Below are 18720 nucleotides of genomic sequence, written 5' to 3' on the forward strand. Positions count from 1 at the left end.
ATCCTTGTGGGTCCCTTCCAACTCAGATAGTCTATGATCCTTTGAAATACTCCCTTACATGTCTTGCTTTTCTGTGATCTTGTATATCATTGTTAACATACATCGCTTCACTTCAGTCACTGAATTTTGATGTGTCCACTAATTAGAGAGTGTCTTTATATGTTCTAGAAAGTCATGGTGGAAGATACTGATCACAGGGTAGCAGTAATAACAGAAGCTTGCTGGGAAATATACCTAACTGATGATTTCTCTTACTTTTAGTCGGAAAGTGACACCTCAGATGCTTTAGAAGAACTTCCTACACAAGTTGGAGGGGGAAAGCCTCCAGGTGAAACAGCATCTGGTTTGGAGACTGGGATGGAGGACTGTGCTTTCCCTGGCACTCAGTTACAAAGGGAAGACAGACCAAGAAGCACTTGCTCTTCTTCCAGTGTGGTGGGAGAAGTAGTGAAAACTATGCGGCACTTCATGGAAAGGTTTAACGTGGACCTGTTCACTGTTACACAGGCCTTTCTGAAAAACACTGGTGAAGTGGAGACTACATCATACTTTCTGCAGACAGGGCAGCGTTTGGATGGATACCCCGTGTGGAGCAGAGAGGACGATTTAGAATTGCAAAAGGATGATGAGCATGTTAGAAGTAAATTGATAGCAAAATTTGGAGCTGAAAATGTAGCAAAGCGAGTAGCATTTAGGAGAAGTTAGTAAAGTAGGTGGAAATGACTGTTCTGTTACAGTGGTAAGAACTTAATAAAAGCAAGGTCATTTCAGAAATGCAGATGTGATGGAGAATGTTATATTGTTCTAAAGTTCCAGAAATGCTTTAAAATAACTTTTATAAATGGCTGATTTTGTGTTTGGTTTTTTTTTAAATGCAGAGCATACTGAACATTTAAAAGTAGAAAACAATGAAGAGAGAAATCCTATCCAGTATTAAGTTTTCTTAGTGAAAGTTTGCTTTAGACTGTATATTTACTATATAAGCCATCTGACAGTTTGGCCTGTATTTTACTGTATGTAGTGGATTTTGAATGAGGTTGGCTCCAAAGTGAGACAGACTCTCATTTAATACTGAAACTGCTGTCTTATTAGTACACGATATCAACCTCCTTTCTGTTACGTGTATCACTTCAGAATGCTGTGGATGATCATCTAGGAACGTACTCTGCCAGCTGTTGTCACTACCTTATGTTTTTGTTAATGGACCTTGATTAGTAGCTGACATGCAGAAATGATACCAGTGAAAATGTAACTGTCCAAAACGAGGGTTAAGAGCATGTTAGAAAATGTGTTTGAGGTGCTCAGTCTTATAAATAAATGCTGAGATCTGGGAATGACCAAAACGTTCACCAGGACATTATAATACTGTCTCATGGTTACAGAGACCTCAGTTAAAATCTCAAGCAAGTGTGCAGTCATCTCAATTTTTGTTAACAACTTTCAACAGGTATTTTCCATTGCTAATATTGCAGGATTTGTTTAATAATAATACATTTACCATCTGTCCTTGTGATTTCAAAAAACTGTTAGTTCTCCCCCAATTACAGGTTGAAGAGTCCCAAGTCTTCAGTCTAGGCAAAGTAGCACTTCTGCTTAGACTGACCATGCAGTCTAGCTTGAAAAAGTAGACCAGCTTTCGGGGTCATATGCTGTAGTTCTGTCTAGCTGTATTCCTCTCAGACTTGAAGTTAAAAATGTTTTAGTTGTGTAATGTCTGAGCAAGATAGAAAATAATGTCTGATATATGGTCATAATCTGAAAAAAATCAGTACGTACAGCTTGAAATTGTGTTCTGGTCTCCATTATTATTTGAACAATCAGCTGGGCACTAGTCATTTATAACTCCTCTTAATCTGGAATTAGGTCATCCTTTTAGTGAAGTAAAATGGGGTTATAAAAGCAAAGGTTGATTTTTATTTTTTTTTAAATAATACTTTTTTTAAGAGTCATTCAGGGTTGTTGCTTGCTGCACCATGGTACTCCGTTGAATTAGGAAATTGCTAGTTATAAAGCAAATTGAAATTATTGAAAGTCAATGATAACTTCGTATAATGAGACTTCTATTTCAGAAGACCAATGTACTGGAGCATCCACTGACTTGTAATATTGACAACTGTTATCCAAATAAATGCCAAAACTTTTAGACTGTGCAGTGTTCTACTAGACAGGTCATTTCCTGCTGAAACAGTTAGAATGGTTTGGTACATTCGTGCTGCTCCGACTGGTTCGTTGGGACTTGTGGGGAAGACCAGACAAGCACTTAACAAGAAACTGCAAGATAACAGTAAATAAGGAGTAAGATTTAACAACAAACTTATACATCTGGATTCAAAAATCCGATCAGTGCTGATAGCCAAGTTCAAGAGCATGAGACCCTCCTGCAGCCAAAAACTCCCAATTCCAGCTTATGTGGTGTACCTCAGCAGCACCATAGGCTCAGAATTCAATGAAATCATCTTGTGTAACCTAAACTACTCAAGCTCAAAGTGAGAGGTAGAACACCTCAAATGGCTGCAGCATAAGAAGATCTGGTGTAAGACTTTCCTGTATCTTTTATAATTACTATTTTTACCTGCTTTGTGACATTTCTTGAGAATGAGCTTGTCTTTTTCTGGGCAATTAGTCAGACCTTCAGTGCTGATTTCTGAGTCAGTATATTGTGCTTTTCTTTTGAATGGTTTTGCAAAGGTAAATTGTCTAATACTGCAAACATTTCCATATGCACTTAGTGGTCTCTTCAGGTATGGGATCTGGATAAGAAGACAAAGAGTATAGCTTATTCAAGGTGGCACTCTTTCATCTGTTCTAAACTCATGAAAAGCGCTGCTTATCCACAGATACATTCTTTCCTGTGCAAGCACATAGGTCTGGGTCTCTTAACTGCTTATTTCCATCTCCTTATCCTGGAGATGTCACTATATCACACAGTTCTGGTTCAGAGCATTCTGGCTCTGCCTTCTCTTGTGATAAAAAAATAATTTATCTGTTTTGTTTTACTAAGGACAGTTATAGTCCTTTGGCTATGAGACACGTTGTCTTTCCACATTCATATTGGAGGCCCTGTGCTATTATATTAAGAACATTTTCTGAAGCCCAAGGAAGTATACATGCATCTTCCTTGTATAACTGCCTGAAGCAGCTATATTTGTAAGCATGGAAGAATGAGCAGAGTGGCAATGCAAGTGCCAGAACTTTGCGTTAAAGACAAACTTAAAGGCAGACAGTATTCGGTCTGCAATCCATTATCTGGAATTTGGGCATTTCCTATGTGCTTCCTTTCAGAATTAGACAGCATTCATCAATATCGATGCATTCTGGCCATTCATAATTTAATTGACAATGAAGAACTGATTGCATGCAAAGCAACAGACAGGAATACCCAAGAGTTAGTTTCTAAACATCTCCTTGACTAGTGGCTTTTGCCATCCTACACTTTATTGGTATAAAAGCTGTTTACTCTTTTGAACTTGTAGAATATATACTTGACATTTGTTTCTAAACAGACTACAACAATCTTTATTTATGCATGTGCCAAAGGACGTAGCCATAGTTTTATCAGTCATACTGTCTTGAAAGTTTGCCCATATCATCTTATCGGCTGCTGGCCAGCTGTACTCCTACCAGCTCCCTTGCTGGTAGGGTAGCTAACTTCTACTTACCCCTTCCTGCTCCACAGTTGGTCCCGCAACTCCCTTCTTAACTCTGCAGGATGGTCTCTTACCCCAAAGAGCTGCGCAGGATGTGGCCATGCTGATGCCTGCCCCAGTGGAGATGACGACAGAGCTGCTTCTGGTCTGGGAAGCCATCCCTCTTCTCTAGACTTCTACTCTTGGTGGTCCCAGAGTTCTTAACTTGGGATGGCTCTTTATTTTATTCCATAATTGCAGTCTATCTAGCAGCTACTTTGTTTTGCCTCCACCCCATGCCATCACATGCTCTGCTTCCATCTCCCCCCCTTGTCTCTGCCCTGTTCTTCTCACAGTTTCCATGGCCTTTGCCATTAGTCCAGATATGCTTCTGGGGCTTGCTGTCCAAACAGCACTCCCTCCTATCCTCCTCCCCAAGGTTCACTCTTCACTCCTGATTTTTGCCTGCACGCTTCCCACCACACCTCTCCTCTGCCCATCCCTGACACAGCTAATCATGGCAACCCTCCCCCAAAATAAATAAATAAATACATAAATAAGAGAGAGAAAGATTTCTCTGAGCCTCATTAATCCACCAGGTTGCCATGTCAGCCTATTGCATCTCAGAAGCCAAACCAGGTGATTTTGCTGTGAACAGATTAACACAGTTTACAGGATCCCTTGCATTGGCTTATCTGAGGAGAAGCTGTGACAGCGGTCATACAAACTTCAAAACAGGCTAACCTTCAAAAGTTGACACATGATGAGGTCCTTTGCAATTCTTAGTACCAGTCTGACAGAAGTTCATAACACAAAGACTTATTGAGCATTACTAATGTCTTTCATTTAAAACATTTTTTTAAAGAAAACAATCCACATAAACCAAGGTCCCAGAGGACTTCTTGAACAAGTAGCTCTGAATGTACTATTAAACTGACACACACTGAAAGGACTCTGCAATTTACACATGAAATGGGATGTTTAGAAGAAGATGTTTGTGGGCATTTCATTCCCTAAGTGTACTAACAAGCTTTTCTCCTTGTCTTACAGAACACTGTTAAAAATATGCCAAAATAGTTTTGTTGTTCAGGTTTAAGCTACATATTCCCAATGGAGACAGAAGAATGGCATGGAGGTGGTGCAGAATGGCACAGTATACTAAGCATAAGTTTATTGTGCTCTAAGACAGGAAATAATGTGTTGAAACAAATTCAATAGAATAGCTTCCTGTTCTCCTCTCAGCTTTTTCAATCCACTGCCATGAACCTATGTTGTCAGTTCCAGTATTTACACCAATGGAATCTGTGTCCTTACCTTGTCTTTACAGTCTCAGCATTAGCATGAATTCTTCTCAGTCACACATGTGGGCTGTGAGAATTCCCAGGGCAAGAACTGTTCCTAGTTGTGAAAGCTGGATACAGAATTATTTCAGCTGAAAAATAAATGGATTCACATAGTCCCAGTAATGGATTCCCATACAAAAACCTAAGAATTTCCACTTTCAGCTATAGATGGTTTATTCAAATTTCCTATTCCACAGTAAGTGAACACAGACATTTTGCCAACATTACCACCAGTGCTGGATGCTCAGGCATGGAAATGGAACAAAAGAAAGACTGAACTTGAAAACTTAGCCATTCTGAAAAAAAGGATCTTCCCAGAAAACAACGTCTGGTTATCTTTGTGCCTATTTTGGCATTGTATGTCCTGAGTGGCAGCATGACAAAGAATGTTCTCTTTATTCAGCTTCTGTTTATGTCTCCTCTTCCTCTACAGTGCAGTTGCTTCACGTGATTTCACTCTTACTTAGCTGCAGTCTGTGGGAGATCAAGCTCTGATATCTGCTCCCAACATACATACTTCCTCTTTCACGTATACCCTGGACTTAATTTGGAAAAACAGACTTGCATTACTCCATCCTGTGTTGTGGCCTTGAAGAGTGAGCCTGTGCTGCTGGGAAAGCTGCCATGAGTGCAGTCAGGGCTCCTGTGTCACTCATCACATGCACACACACAGATGCCCCTCTGCCCTCTTTTGCACTGGTAAACAGTTCTCCACCTTGCAGCCTTCAGAGAGGAGGTACAACAAGCAGCTTCTCTGCCTTTTGAATGTGTTACTCGGAGGAGTTCTGGCCAAACAAAAGATCCAGCAGCAGGTTTTTCTGTTCTTCTTCGGAATGAACTAGCCGGTAGCCCAGTAAGTCCATTGCGTCCTTGCACACATTTTGCACTTTTTCTATTTTCTGGAAGGGAAGGGTCTTCCTCCAGGCCTCAGATACGCTCAGTGCATCTCTGGATCCAGTCTCAAAGGCCTGTCCTCCTTGCCCCTTCCCATGGGTAATGTTGTGCACCCATTTCTGAAGTTCTGGTGTGAAATGGAGTTCTGCAAACCTGTACATCTGAGCAGCCTTTGCTAGTGGGTCTCTGACGATGTCTTCATAACGAACCAGCAGGTAACGGTCTTTCAGGAAGCTGGGAATAGCCTGCCTGCCTGCCTTGTAAATCTCAACATGGCTTTTGCAGATTTCTTGCATAGCATTGTAGGGTCCCATTTCTCCCTTCGTCTTCTGGGACCCCAGAACAATGTCATTGTCACGTTTCAGGTCTATCACTGTATTCTCTCGGGACCTGAACACAGCTCGAGGATCCCGGACCAAGTGAATGACTTTGAGGTTCAGGGATGGATCAGTGAAAAGGGAGTAGAGGACTTTCAGGTCAAAGAACCGAACCTCCTTGATGGCAACATGGCTGTAGGTTTTACAGGCTTCCTCCACTTTACTGAATGGGTACTTGCCACAGACTGTCCTGCAATTTCTTGCAGTGATTATGTCATTGCGACTGAATGAGTCGCAGGCAGGGGGAGAGCACAAGGCTCGGCTTGTCTCCCACTGAAATAAATCAGACTTTTTCTTCTGGCTTGACATGTAGGCATCAAACACAGACATGTCACACAGAAAGACTGATCTGACTAGGTCCCGCGCTGCCATCTGTAAGACTTTGGCACTGTTCTGGTACATTGCAACCCACACATGCCATGCAGGCTCCATCAGGTAGAAGACACTGGGGTGCTGGCTGAAGATCTGTCCAGTGAAGGAAGATCCTGACCGCCAGGAGGAGAGAATGAGGATGTGGACTGGAGAAGGCTTTTCTTCCATGGGGGCATTGCTGCAGGTTAGGAAGTTGAAGTGAATCATGAAGGACAGAACTGCCAGAATCAGGAGTACCTGCACCCATCTAGATTTCATCATGGTTGCAAGGGACCTGCAGAGACAGACAGAGGAAGTTCAGCATCACAGGGTCATGAAGAAGACACTTGTAGTGAGTTGTGCTCCTACCAATCCCACTGCAGGCTCAGGGTTTTGGAAAGCTGCCACACTACCACGATACTGTGAAAACCACAGCACAAGATAGCCTTCCACAGCCAGATCACACAGACGGAGAGAGAGACAGGCTTCCAGAAGAAGCCCACTGATTTGTTTTTTTTTGGTTATACAAATGCCCTGTAGAGTTTAGTTCTGATAAGAAGCTGATTTGGATAGACATTTGGACCAAGCCTAGTAACAGCTGCAAACAAAGACCATTGTGAAATTAAGTCATATATTAGCTTCTTCCGTTCAAATAAATACAGTAGTGTTTACGAAAAACCCTGGCTTCCAAATGAACTTTGATAATATCACTTCCATCTGACACCATTAACATCTTTATTGTAACTCACAGAGAAGTCCTTGGACTGCAGCCAGGCAATCTTAATTCAGAAAAACACGTTGAGCAGGCATGAACACTGGCCTTAAAACACCCAGGCAGATATAAAGCCGCAGTAATCATTATTCTCTGACAATCTACATGTGAATAGTCTGAGTAAAAGTGAATGGGTTTCGTTTTGTTGGGAAGCAAGGGTATGCTTTTATGTCCAGGGTAGGACAGCTGGATGTTGTAGATATGCAGACCATCCTTGTGACTGCTCTTGTTTGCCTGAGGAACAGCCTCATGTGAGGCAGACTCAACAGGGAATTTCTTCATGCACACAGTAAGCAGTAATGATTTATGCCCTGACCAGTCTGCCCCAAAGGGAGAGGAGAAAAACTGAAACAAACTGTGTGTGTCGGTGATGTGGAATAGAGGAGCAGCAAAGAGAGGTAAAAGTTCTATCAGACATTTCCTAATATGAAATAAATACTAATTGAATACACTTACATGTATTTTTCACTGCAACATCTCTTGCTTATGGCAGCTGAGATGGTTAAGGTCTTAAGGTTAACCACATTTTTTTCCCCTACAGCAAACATCCAGAGTCACAGGCAGAGTGAATTGGTTCACTTCACAGTGCAAAAGTGAAATATGAAAGCCCTCACAGAGCTGCAGAGCAAATAGCCATGAATGACTGAAAAAAGCTCAACTGCAGTACAGAAAAGGCACACTTATTGTCAGCTGGCAGCAAGATGAGCTAGGATTTGGCCGAGAGCATAATAAAAAAGAATCATGATGTGCCAAGGATGAAGAACAGGAACTACTGAAAAAGACAAAATCCAGTGTCATCATGTTAGGTCTCCTATAGCACATGCAAGAGAGGACAAAGAACTGGAATCTGCCTGCATTGCGCAGCTGTTAAAAGCAAACAACCCCCCCAACAAACAAAACAGAATAGTAACCTTTTGTATTTCACTTATGTGTCAGGCTTTAGGTACAGCGGGGGGGCGGGAGAAGGGAGGTGTCTACAGGAGTGGCCTCTATGAGGAGTCCAGAAGCTGCCCCAGGCTAGCTGAGAGCCAGCTCCAGCTGGCTTAAAAAAGGGATCCACCACTGGCCAGAACTGAGCCAATGAGCGATGCTGGTTGCACCTCTGTGAGAGCACAATTAAGAAGGGAAGAGGAAAAAAAAAATGCTGCACAACAGCAGCTGGGAGAGAGGAGTGAGAAAATGTAGAGAGAAACAATCGTGTGAGGACACCCAGGTCAGTGCAGAAGGAGAGCAGGAGGTGCTCCAGGTGCTGGGGCAGAAGTTCCCCAGCAGCCTGTGGAGAAGCCCATGGTGGAGCAGGCTGCCCCCTGCAGCCCACGGGATACCACGGCAGAGCAGATCTCCACGCTGCAGCCTGTGGAGAGGAGTCCACAAAGGAGCAGGTGATCGGGGGGGGGGGGGGGGGGGGGGGAGCTGCCGTATGTGGGAGACCCATAATGGGGCAGTTCCTGAAGAGCTGCTGCCTGTGGGAAGCCCACGCAGAATGAATTCGGAAAGGATGGCATCCCGTGGGAGGGACCCCACATGGAGCAGGGGCAGAGAGTGACCATGAAGGAGCAGTGGAGGTGAAGCATTATGGACTGACTGCAGCCCCCATTCCCCTGTGGCGATTGAGGGGAGGAGGTTGAAGAGGGTGGACAGGAGGGAAGGTGCTTTTAGTTTGCATTTAGTTTTTCACTGCTCTCGTCTGTTAGTAATAGGTAATAAATGAGCTTAATCTCCCTACGTTGAATCTGTTTTGCCCATGACAGCAATAGGTGAGTAATCTCCCCGTCCTTATCTCAACCCTTGAGCCATTTTTCATCATATTTTCTCCCCCTGTTCCTTTGAGGAGTGGAAGCAAGAGAGTGGTGTGGTGGAGTTTCGCTAGCCATCCATATGAAACCACTACAGCTTTTATGAAAAAACAGAGACGTTGGGAAAGCTTGATGCTAGCAAAGAGAGAGTCACAGAAAGCAGCAAGCAGCTCCAGGGACACATACCTACCAAATACACTGTGAGAATGGGTGGCATGTCTCCAAATTACAGGGTTGCTGCACCTATCTATGTCTGAGGGAGGTGACAGTACAGTACAATATACTTCACATCATGTGGACTGCGGCATGGCACTCTACCATAAAAGTACGGGGGAGCTCTCCAGAGCTGCACTGGTGTAGCAAAGAGTATTGGGTGCCCAGAAAGCCCCTGACATGGGTCTTTGGTGGCAGTGATGCTTGCTCATTGTTTTATCATATTTATCCTCAATTTGGCCTGGTTAGCTTCTGCAGAGTTATAAGTAGCATTTGCCAACTCAGAGAACACATGGCATGACTGAAACTAGTTGGAAATATGGAGAAGACAGTCTGGAGAAGCAGGAAATACCCTCTAAGCCAGACCAACAGCTTCTGTCTGCGCAAGGAAACATATAGCACTTTAATGACAGCCGTATGTCTATAGCACTTTTCAAAAATTATCCCCAGTTCAGGCCGGTAAGCACAAGCAGAAAACAGAGTTCTGGGCACCAGAATATACACATCAGCTACCAAGAAATAGTTGAAAAATTTTACCTTAACATGTCCTCTTGAAGCACCACCAGACCTGCTTCAAGCAAGGCTTCCCTCCTGCACATATACTTGCTGTGGTATGTACTCTTCCAGGCAGCCTTACAAACACCTGTGCATTCGTGTACAGGCACTTAGCCTTTCACACCAGGATCTCTTATACACTAATGTACTCAGATCTTACCTATATCTGTTCTTGCACCTGCTTGTACCTTTTATTTATGTCCTAGCTCTGACTACCATGCCCGCCTACTTTGACCTGCTTTAAATTAGAAAACTCCACCCTCCACTAGTGGCAAAGCATGAGAATGGCAGTTTCTTGAAGGGGCACAAATGACCAAACACTACTAGTAAGTGAGAAGGGCCAGGAAATTCACAAAGGCAACTGAGAATTGATTTTGTTGAGACCCTTTGCAGGCCCTGAAATAGCCTGCTGTTCTTAAAAAGAGGAACATGGATTTCTGTGGAGTGTCAGAATGAAAGATGAATGGCAAACCTCGTTGCAGGGGGGACTGTCTTGCCCACCGGGAGTGCTGGTAGGGCGTATTTGCCTACTAATGCTCTGTGTGCCACGTTGCTAGTAGATGCATCTCATCTACTGCAGTCTTATTGACTCCTTTCTGCCTGTGCTCTGCTTGAGCTACTCTGAGGGCTGAAAATCGTCTGAATAGAGAAGCCCTGGGAGGATTAGCAGGACTTGTCCTATTAATGATTCGCTGCCAGAACTGCTTCACTGATTCACTGCTGTGACAGACAAGGTGGTGAAGAAGAGCAGAACTGGGCTCAAGGGAAACACGTGGTATTCTGCAACTATGAAGAGACAGTCCCTTTGGGATATTCCTATTCAAAGTGTCATCATTTCTGTCACACCTTCTGGTGAGATGTTGACCCCCTGATGCCATCCAATGTCCCACCGTGCTGCTCTGAGGACTAGTCAAGTGTAAGACAGCAAAAGCAAAAAATCTGGGCCCTTCCAGCAGGAGGGACACCCAGGAGGGGAAGGTCACGTTCCCTTTCACTTGCTGCATTACAAACACAGATGGTCAAGCCCTGCTAACCCTGGGTTGGGAAACAAGGTGAGGAGCTGGCAGTGGTCCAGGTAGAGCCCTGCGGAGAGAACCAAGCCATGTTCTATGCAGCCTGGATTTCAGTTATGTGTTCCTATGCTCTCCACAGACACCACCTGTAGGATCGATTTATCTCTATGTCAGTAAGAGTTACAAAGCCGGTTTGTATGATCACACCACTGAATAGCTCTTCCTGAAGCCTAATTTCACCCTGCCAACATTTGCATGAACAGAGATATGTGGAAATCCTGTTCCACCTGTATATCGTTTGCCCAGGACATGCTGGTCCTTTGCCACCAGTATTCAGGCTTTGTGACAGCCACTGCGCATTGCTGTACGGTCCTCTAGTCACAGGGTTCAACTGACTATTTCAGTTGAACAGATCCCAAGTACGAGCTGCTTGGCTGAACTTTCCGGATGGCAGCTTCTGTGTCATGAGCAGTTTTACAGAGGGGAAAAACGTACTCCTCTTTGGAAATAAGACTTGGGAAGGCACACCGTTCTAGCACACTGCCCCCCCAAGAGACCTGCACATTGTGGAAAGTGAAGCAGGAATCCTCTGGCTCTTGAACAATGGGCATGCCTCTCCCTGTATGTCTGACTGATAAGCTTTAAGTGACAGATGAAGCAAAGCAGAAGCATGTGACAGTCATCATACACGTATGCTTGACAGCAATTAGCCCCGTGCCACTTGGCCTTGAACGCCTTCCTTGTGCCTCACGCAATGGCTGACCAGATTTCTGTTTTCTACCCTGTTCCTTGATTAAAAGTGTTTTTAGGGACTCAGAGACCAGTGAGCTCTGTGAGCCATTTCACATTCCCTGAAGAAGAGAGCAATGCACGGTGTGCATGCACACACAGGCAAAACCGACCCAGGGCAGCAGCAATGGGCAAAGACTGAGGAGTAACGTCAAAGGCATGATCTGGCATATTACAACTGTACTTGGTAATACCATCAGTTTGTATCAGGAGAGACAATGAGCCATATCTCCCTATTCACAGTCTTTATTGCAATATAGCTTTCACACGCCCTGTAGAACACAATTTGTCTTATACCATGTTGAGATCTAAAGCAGCTCACAGGAATGCTGCTGGAGTCTCCGTCTCCTTCCACCAATTGCAAAAGGAACCATTGTGACTAAGTCAGAGGAGGAATATTAACCCTGGAGCTGTGTGTCACACAAGATCAGTCACAAGCCTGTGTAACACGCAAGGGGACTCAGACTGACAAAGGCCTTCATACGTACCATACCTTTCTCCCCTCTTCAACACAGGGATTCCTCTGTCTCAAGAGCCCTGACCCCGAGAGCACCCTTCTTTAGAGACATCAGTGGTTATTCCCTGACAGGATGCTGGGAACAGATGAGAGAGGCATTCTCTTCTAAAATTTGAAGGGAAGTTTGCTCTCTTAGAACATCCTGTCTGGCTCAGATCACAACTTTGACCTTGGAGACGCATTTAGATTCTCAAACACAAGGTCTGATGCACAGGTACTTTTGTTTATCTTCCTGTTAGAAAGGCAGATTTATGATGCATGCGATGAGATGACTCCTGTTTCCTGCATCCCTGAGGTATGAAATCAGGAGCTGATGTATGAATCTATGCAGTGATTACACACTGGTGAAAGAGATCTCTCTCTCAAAGCAGAAGGAGTTCAGGCATATCCTAGCTGGCACCATTAAGGCAGTAGAGGACAGACAAGGTTTAGGGATCTGCTAGACTGAGTGTGACAGAAAGCTGCAATGTGGCCACTTACACAAGGGCCATGCAAACCCTCCTATGCTGATCACTGTTTTTTGAGTGCTGCTGTATTTTAGTGTTTTGAAATGCACAAGAAAAGCCTTGCTCCTTGCAGAAAAGAAACTTGCAAATAATTGTCAAAAAAAAAAAAACAAAAAACTAAATTGTTTGTCGTTTTCATAGGGCTGAAGGGAGCAGAGCAGAACTCTCTGGCTTTTTCAAAGAGCTCTATTTGGCAGGGATGCTTTATTTAGTTACTATAGTTGCTTTCGATTAACACACAAACAAAGCCAATAGCTAGAAATTACACACACATGGAAAATACACTACAGATACACTGGGTAACTGGATGTCCATCTGAAAACCTTTACTTCTGTGGAAACAAAACCTGAGCTTATGCATAGGAATAAGTTAAAATATTCTTCTTCAGAAGAGACTATTTTTTTCCACTTTCACTGTAGGAAAGGAGTCAAAAAGAAAAATGAAACATTGGAGCACAGAATACTTTAAATACAACAAAATCCTGAGTCTCCCTGCACAAAATGAAGTGGTAAGAAGATAAAAATATCTTTCACAAAACTCAGGCAGCAATAGTAGGAATTAATGCCTCAACTAAATGTAGTGTTTATGTATTGCTGTGGAGTTGGTACAACTTTCCAGATTAAAGAGATATATGCATATACTATTTCATATTTTGGTCATTGACATGGGCAATACGTCAGAGTGCACTCTCAGGAAGTTTACAGACAACGCCAAAGAGAGGGATGGCTTCCCTTCTGTTAGGGCAGACTGAATCTGGAATACCGGGTTCAGGAAAAGACAGACATTGATGTAGTGGAGTAAGCTCAGAAAAGGCCAAGGAAGTGGTCAGGGCAGGCACACAAGATGCGTAAGAGCCTGAGAGTGTGGAATCTGTTCAGCTGGAACAAGACAACAGGAAGATGTTATTGCTGTTTGACACTGCCTAACAGGAGGGCACAAAGAGGCTGTAGATGGTTCTCAGAGGTGTGTAGGCAGAAGATGAGAGGCTCAATATGAGGAGAAAATTTTTCACAATAAAGGTAGTCAAGCCCTGGAACAGAAAACCAGATAGGCTGTAGGAACTCTATTCTGGAAGATAAAAATTCATCTGGACAAGGCCCTGAACAACCTGCTGTATTCAACCCTATTGTAAATAGAGGGTTGGACCATAGATTTCCAGAGGTCCATTTAAACCAAAATTACTCTGTGATTTTGTGATTTCAAAAGAAGTGGCAAGATTTCAAAGAAGTGGCAAACAGAAGTGGCAAGAAGTGACATCTCTTGCGTTTGAGATGCATCCAAATAGGTGGACAGCTGAACTGCTCAAGAAAGAAGCAAAACCCTGTGCAAAAATATATTCAGATGTGAAGATTCCAGCATGCAAAGAGAAGACAAGCAGGCTATAGATGCAGCCATTAAGAGCTAGAGGTGATGTGTGGTAGGTAGCAGGAAAGTCATAATGAAACATATCCAACATTCAGGCAACAAAGCATAGTTTTGAGTTGAACCATTCTGCCCTAGTTCTGCAGCTATCAAGAAAATTGAACCAATGTATGTTGCTACTGAGAATGTAGTAGTTTCAAACTACAGAAAACATTCAGGTACATCACAAACCATTAGCAAGTATTATGGAATCACCACTGCTGAGTGTTTCCAGACTACAGAGTTGAAGATGAAAGCTTGTACCTTTCTTAGACTCTTCACTGTCATCCACAGGCTAGTATTTGTGCTCCTCATTTCTCCTGACTTTTGTTTCTCTCTTTATTATTTAAACTGATTCAAATCTGAGTTCATATGATTGCAGGTTACTTTCTATGACTCTTCTACGAGATAGTGACTGCTTGCCAAACCAGTTTCTAGCGTTGCTTCTTATTAGTTAGTTAGTTGCCTCAACTAACTCAGTGACCAAATCTCCCACTCACATCAAGAAAAAAAATATTCTTATCATTATTAATAATACTGGTTGTCCAGTCTCTAGCTGAGAAGCTATAAGCCTTTCACTGTATTTATGTGAATAAATACCATGGAGATCTGTGTATGTAATCACACAGGGGCAATAAGACCCCTTCTGTCATGCTTTCTTTTAATTCCTCTACAAAGCGATTTTGAGACAAGCAGTTGTGTTTTACATCACCAGCATTACTTGTCCATATGACTTTCACTTGTTATTCTACCCTTCAGAAACAATGCATTCCTTGAACACATATGCTCCATTCATGAGTGCTAGTCTGTGGCAGTTTATAAATCTCCCCCACTTTATGACAAGTACCAGGAGTTGTCACTCCTCTATTTTATTGCCTTTTTTTGGGGTGTGTTACAGTACTCTATTTCCTGTATAGACTGCCATGTCTCCACTATCACATACTTTTGAGTTAGTTGAGCTAGTGTTATTATTTTCTCCTTACTCTTACTTTTAACTGATTTTATTTTTATTTATCTGCTTTTTGTAATGACATGAAAAGGTATCCTACCAGGCTTGGACAAATAAGACAGTTCTGTCCTAGTCCTGCCTGTTCAACATCAGGAAATAGAAATCAGTAACCCAGGGAGAACCTTACTTGACTACGTTTCCACACTTTACAAAATACTGCAGTGGCAAGACTCATGTATTGACTTCACTGTACTATAGCACTCAAATCTAAAGGGGAGGAGGATTAGGAAAACAGGAGAGGAAGAATGAAGCTTATGTGAATAAGGTCATAAGAATGAGGTCACATAATACTTTAGCATCAACTCACAGAAAAAAATTACAGTTTTAAGTTTTCTTGCACAGTAAGAAAAAAAATATTAAACTGTTGGATTAATTTCATTGGTCATCTTATGCCTTTTTTATGTATATGGACTATCTAAAAACAGAAAACGGCACATGCACTGTAACTTGGAGTAGAACAGCTTGTCTAGAGTTGAGAGGAACAACAGCGATAACAGTACAGCTGAGGCACGCCTAATTCACAGAAGAGTGCAGAAAGGTCTGTGCTAGCAGCAGCTACTTCATAAAATCCTAGAACCACTAAGGTTGGAAAAGACCAATAAGATCATCAAGTCCAACCAGCACCTAACACTACCAAGTCTACAACTAAACCATGTCCCTAAGTGCTACATCCACACATCCCTTAAACACCTCCAGAGACGGTGACTCTACCGCCTCCCTGGGCAGCCTGTTCCAATGCCCAACATCTCTTTCTGTGAAGAAATTCTTTCTGACATCCAATCTAAACCTCCTCTGGCACAACTGGAGGCTAATTCCTTGTATCCTATCACTTGTTTTCAGAGAAAAGAGACCAACACTCACCTTGCAACAACCTTCTTTCAGGTAGTTGTAGACAGCAATGAGTTCTCCACTCAGCCTGTCCTCCCCAGCCTCCTTTAGTTCCAGACTAAACAGCCTCAGTTCCCTCAGCAACTCCTCATAGGTCTTGTTTTCCAGCCCCTTCACCAGTTTCATTGCTCTTCTCTGAATGTGTTCCAGCAACTCAGTATCATTCTTGTAGCAAAGAGCACAAAATTGAATTTGTAGTTGACTTCTCTCAGGCATTCATGAAGTAAGTAGTTCAGATGTGTTGACAGCACCCATTTGCTCTGGTGAGGCTACAGGGGACAGTGACCCAAGAGGCCTGTACTGCCTGGACAAATGAGGTTATGTGCCAACCCTCACATACAAACAAGCTTCACAAGACCACCTTCTGCTGGGATCCTTTTCCCCATACCCCTCCCAAATGATGCTCAAGTCTCACCTGAGCTCCCCAGCAGGCTTCACCATGGTTTGCCAGGGCCTCCCTGATGCCTCCATGCAATTTCCCAGGGCAGACCCCTCTGGATACAGGCGTACAGGGTGCCTGCACACTGGCAGATGGCAGGTTGGTTCAGGCAGGCTCTCATAGCCAAGGGTCATAGGGCTATGGTGGGAGGCACTCAGTGACTGTTCAGACAGCAGTCCCATGTAGGGGCAGTCAGGGCTGCTGGGGGAGACAGTGAGTGAGGTGATGGCCAGGGTCCAGGTTGCATCCACACTCCTAAAGCACCTGGAAGAGCTGATGGCTTCACTGCTGTCAGGTGTGATTGAGCCGAACCCACCTGCAATGCCACAGTTTGTTTTGCTGGGCTGGGTTCTGCTGCCAGACTCTTTGGAAGCTGAGGATGAGAACATTTCATTTCATTTCTTCATCTGCCCAAGAGCTGAGAAGTTCTTTCCTTTCCCAAGAAAGCACTAGATTGTCTTACTGCCTAGGTCTCTGTTTGAGGTCATGTTCCTCCTAAACATGACCAGCCCAGACAGTGGAGAAAAGAGCAGAAGCACATTGTAAGCCTGACCCAGGAAATAAAGCTCATGCTCACCAGCTAAGACAGGCAGTATGGTTATGCGTCAGCTATAAACGTACTGGGAGGATTCTACCAAAGCACTGCCAATCTTGTCTGGGTATCTGAGGAAGAGCAGCTCGAGATATTTGTTTTAGTTTTCTCCTTGGTCTCACTGCTGAAGGGGCCTTCATTGGCACAAAGAACCTGCGGATGCCAGCTTAGGCTTGTTTGTATGGCTGGCAGAGTCCTACAAGCTACACCCTCATCATGAAGCAAAGCATCTGTGATTATGATGCCTGGAGAATGATTCCATCATATTTGTGTTTTAATGTTAGTTTGCTATCACAACAGCGAAAACTTAGGTGTGGTCAATGGGCAGAGGTATGTTTGCAAAAGATAGCAATAGAGGAAGTGGCCTTGACAGGCCTAAGTGTCTTGAGATCTGTAAGGTATTTACATAAGGTATGTCTCTGGCCGCTGGTCAAATGACATTGGGCTTAGAGGAAACAGAACACTGTTAGTCACTGTAGATTATTTGCATGTTAACAGAAATCTCTGGAGGGACCCTTAAGGGAAAGGTGTCCACGAAGGGAGAGGGATTTGAAAGGAGCAGCTTTCTCTAAAAAATGAGACCTATTCATAAGTAATAACAGCATAACAATGCAGCAGCATCATGCTGTAAAGTCCACCTGGCCCAACAGACCCCTTGCACACCATCCTATTAATCATCTATCAATCTTTGTCTTAAACAGCTCAGGTTATTTGGTTTCATTTTGAGGTCCAAAGGACCCAAATCTCTTAAGTGTCATATCATTAACTCACAGCCCCAGCACGATTCTCTTTTTGTTCTAGGATTGCTTTGTTTGAAAGGAAAGGATGTAGCCTGGACATTCAGCTGATGTGTACCTTTTCATATAGTATTTTCCTCAAAAAGACACCTTCCCTCTACTGGAGTACTGGTACCCAGATTTTGTCCTGTACAGGACAGGAGAAGGCAATCAGATGTCCACAGAGCCTGGTGTGAGGTCTGGGAGCACGCAATGCAGAGCTAGCTCACTTGTCCCATGGAAGAGGAGGCAGGATCAACCTGTGGGTCTCACCTCTGCAGTAAGACAGGTGAACAGAGCTGGAGGTGACAGCATGAGGCATTCTGCGTATCGCTGCTCTGTGAAGAGAGATATCTCCCCAGGACCCTGACTACAGCAGCCAGTATGATGGGCATTACCTTCTTGTGACTGCACAGGCGCTGCCCTCTCTTTCCATGGAACAAGCAGGCACCTGGCCACCAGTTCCTTCTTACTTTATGAGACTTATGCACTCAATCATCAGCAACCTGGGCAAGGTGACACATCACACACACATGATGCAAGCATCTCACAGGGATACCACCCTCTCCTTCACTACTGTGGCAGGAAACACTCAGCTACCTCAGCCTTGAACAGCTGGGGATTGGCACCTGGCACTGCCCACACACCAGCACCCATTGCTCTGCTGGCAGGGAGCTGTGAGAGCCAACCCACGGTGGCAGGTGGGGCTGGCTGTGAGGAGGGGTCCAGCCACTTCAGGGAGCCTCTGGTGTCACTGGGATGGTGTGGCTGGCTCCAGCCTGTGCCAGGCTTGCTGGGCCCATCCTGCCCTGGCTATCTGCTGAATACCACTGAGGTGCAAATGGCTCTTTCTGTGCCCCTGC

The 18720-nt window shown here is 43.9% G+C and overlaps 2 protein-coding genes across 4 annotated transcripts in view; one reads left to right on the forward strand and one right to left on the reverse strand.

The window, feature by feature from the left end:
- TERF2IP (TERF2 interacting protein) overlaps positions 1-2143 on the forward strand; it is a 3408-nt gene extending 1265 nt beyond the window's left edge. For both annotated transcript variants that reach the window (XM_068693314.1, XM_068693315.1), the window contains one exon: positions 262-2143. In XM_068693314.1, the coding sequence (XP_068549415.1) occupies positions 262-705 (444 nt within the window). In that variant the 3' untranslated portion in view covers positions 706-2143. The remainder of the gene's footprint in view (positions 1-261) is intronic.
- Positions 1911-18701, reverse strand: LOC137861808 (carbohydrate sulfotransferase 4-like). Of its 2 annotated transcripts, none has more exons than XM_068693310.1 (2): positions 16024-18701; positions 1911-6886 (listed from the first exon to the last, which is right to left on the reverse strand). In XM_068693310.1, exon 2 carries the CDS (start codon positions 6871-6873, stop codon positions 5740-5742), a length of 1134 nt encoding a protein of 377 aa, XP_068549411.1. In that variant the 5' UTR covers positions 6874-6886; positions 16024-18701; the 3' UTR covers positions 1911-5739. The 2 variants fall into 2 exon arrangements, with proteins under 2 accessions (XP_068549411.1, XP_068549410.1); XM_068693309.1 differs by lacking the exon at positions 16024-18701 and adding an exon at positions 9910-10100.
- Between the last annotated feature and the right edge of the window lie 19 nt (positions 18702-18720).

This window comes from Anas acuta, chromosome 10 (assembly GCF_963932015.1).
Source record: "Anas acuta chromosome 10, bAnaAcu1.1, whole genome shotgun sequence".
Lineage (NCBI taxonomy): Eukaryota > Metazoa > Chordata > Aves > Anseriformes > Anatidae > Anas > Anas acuta.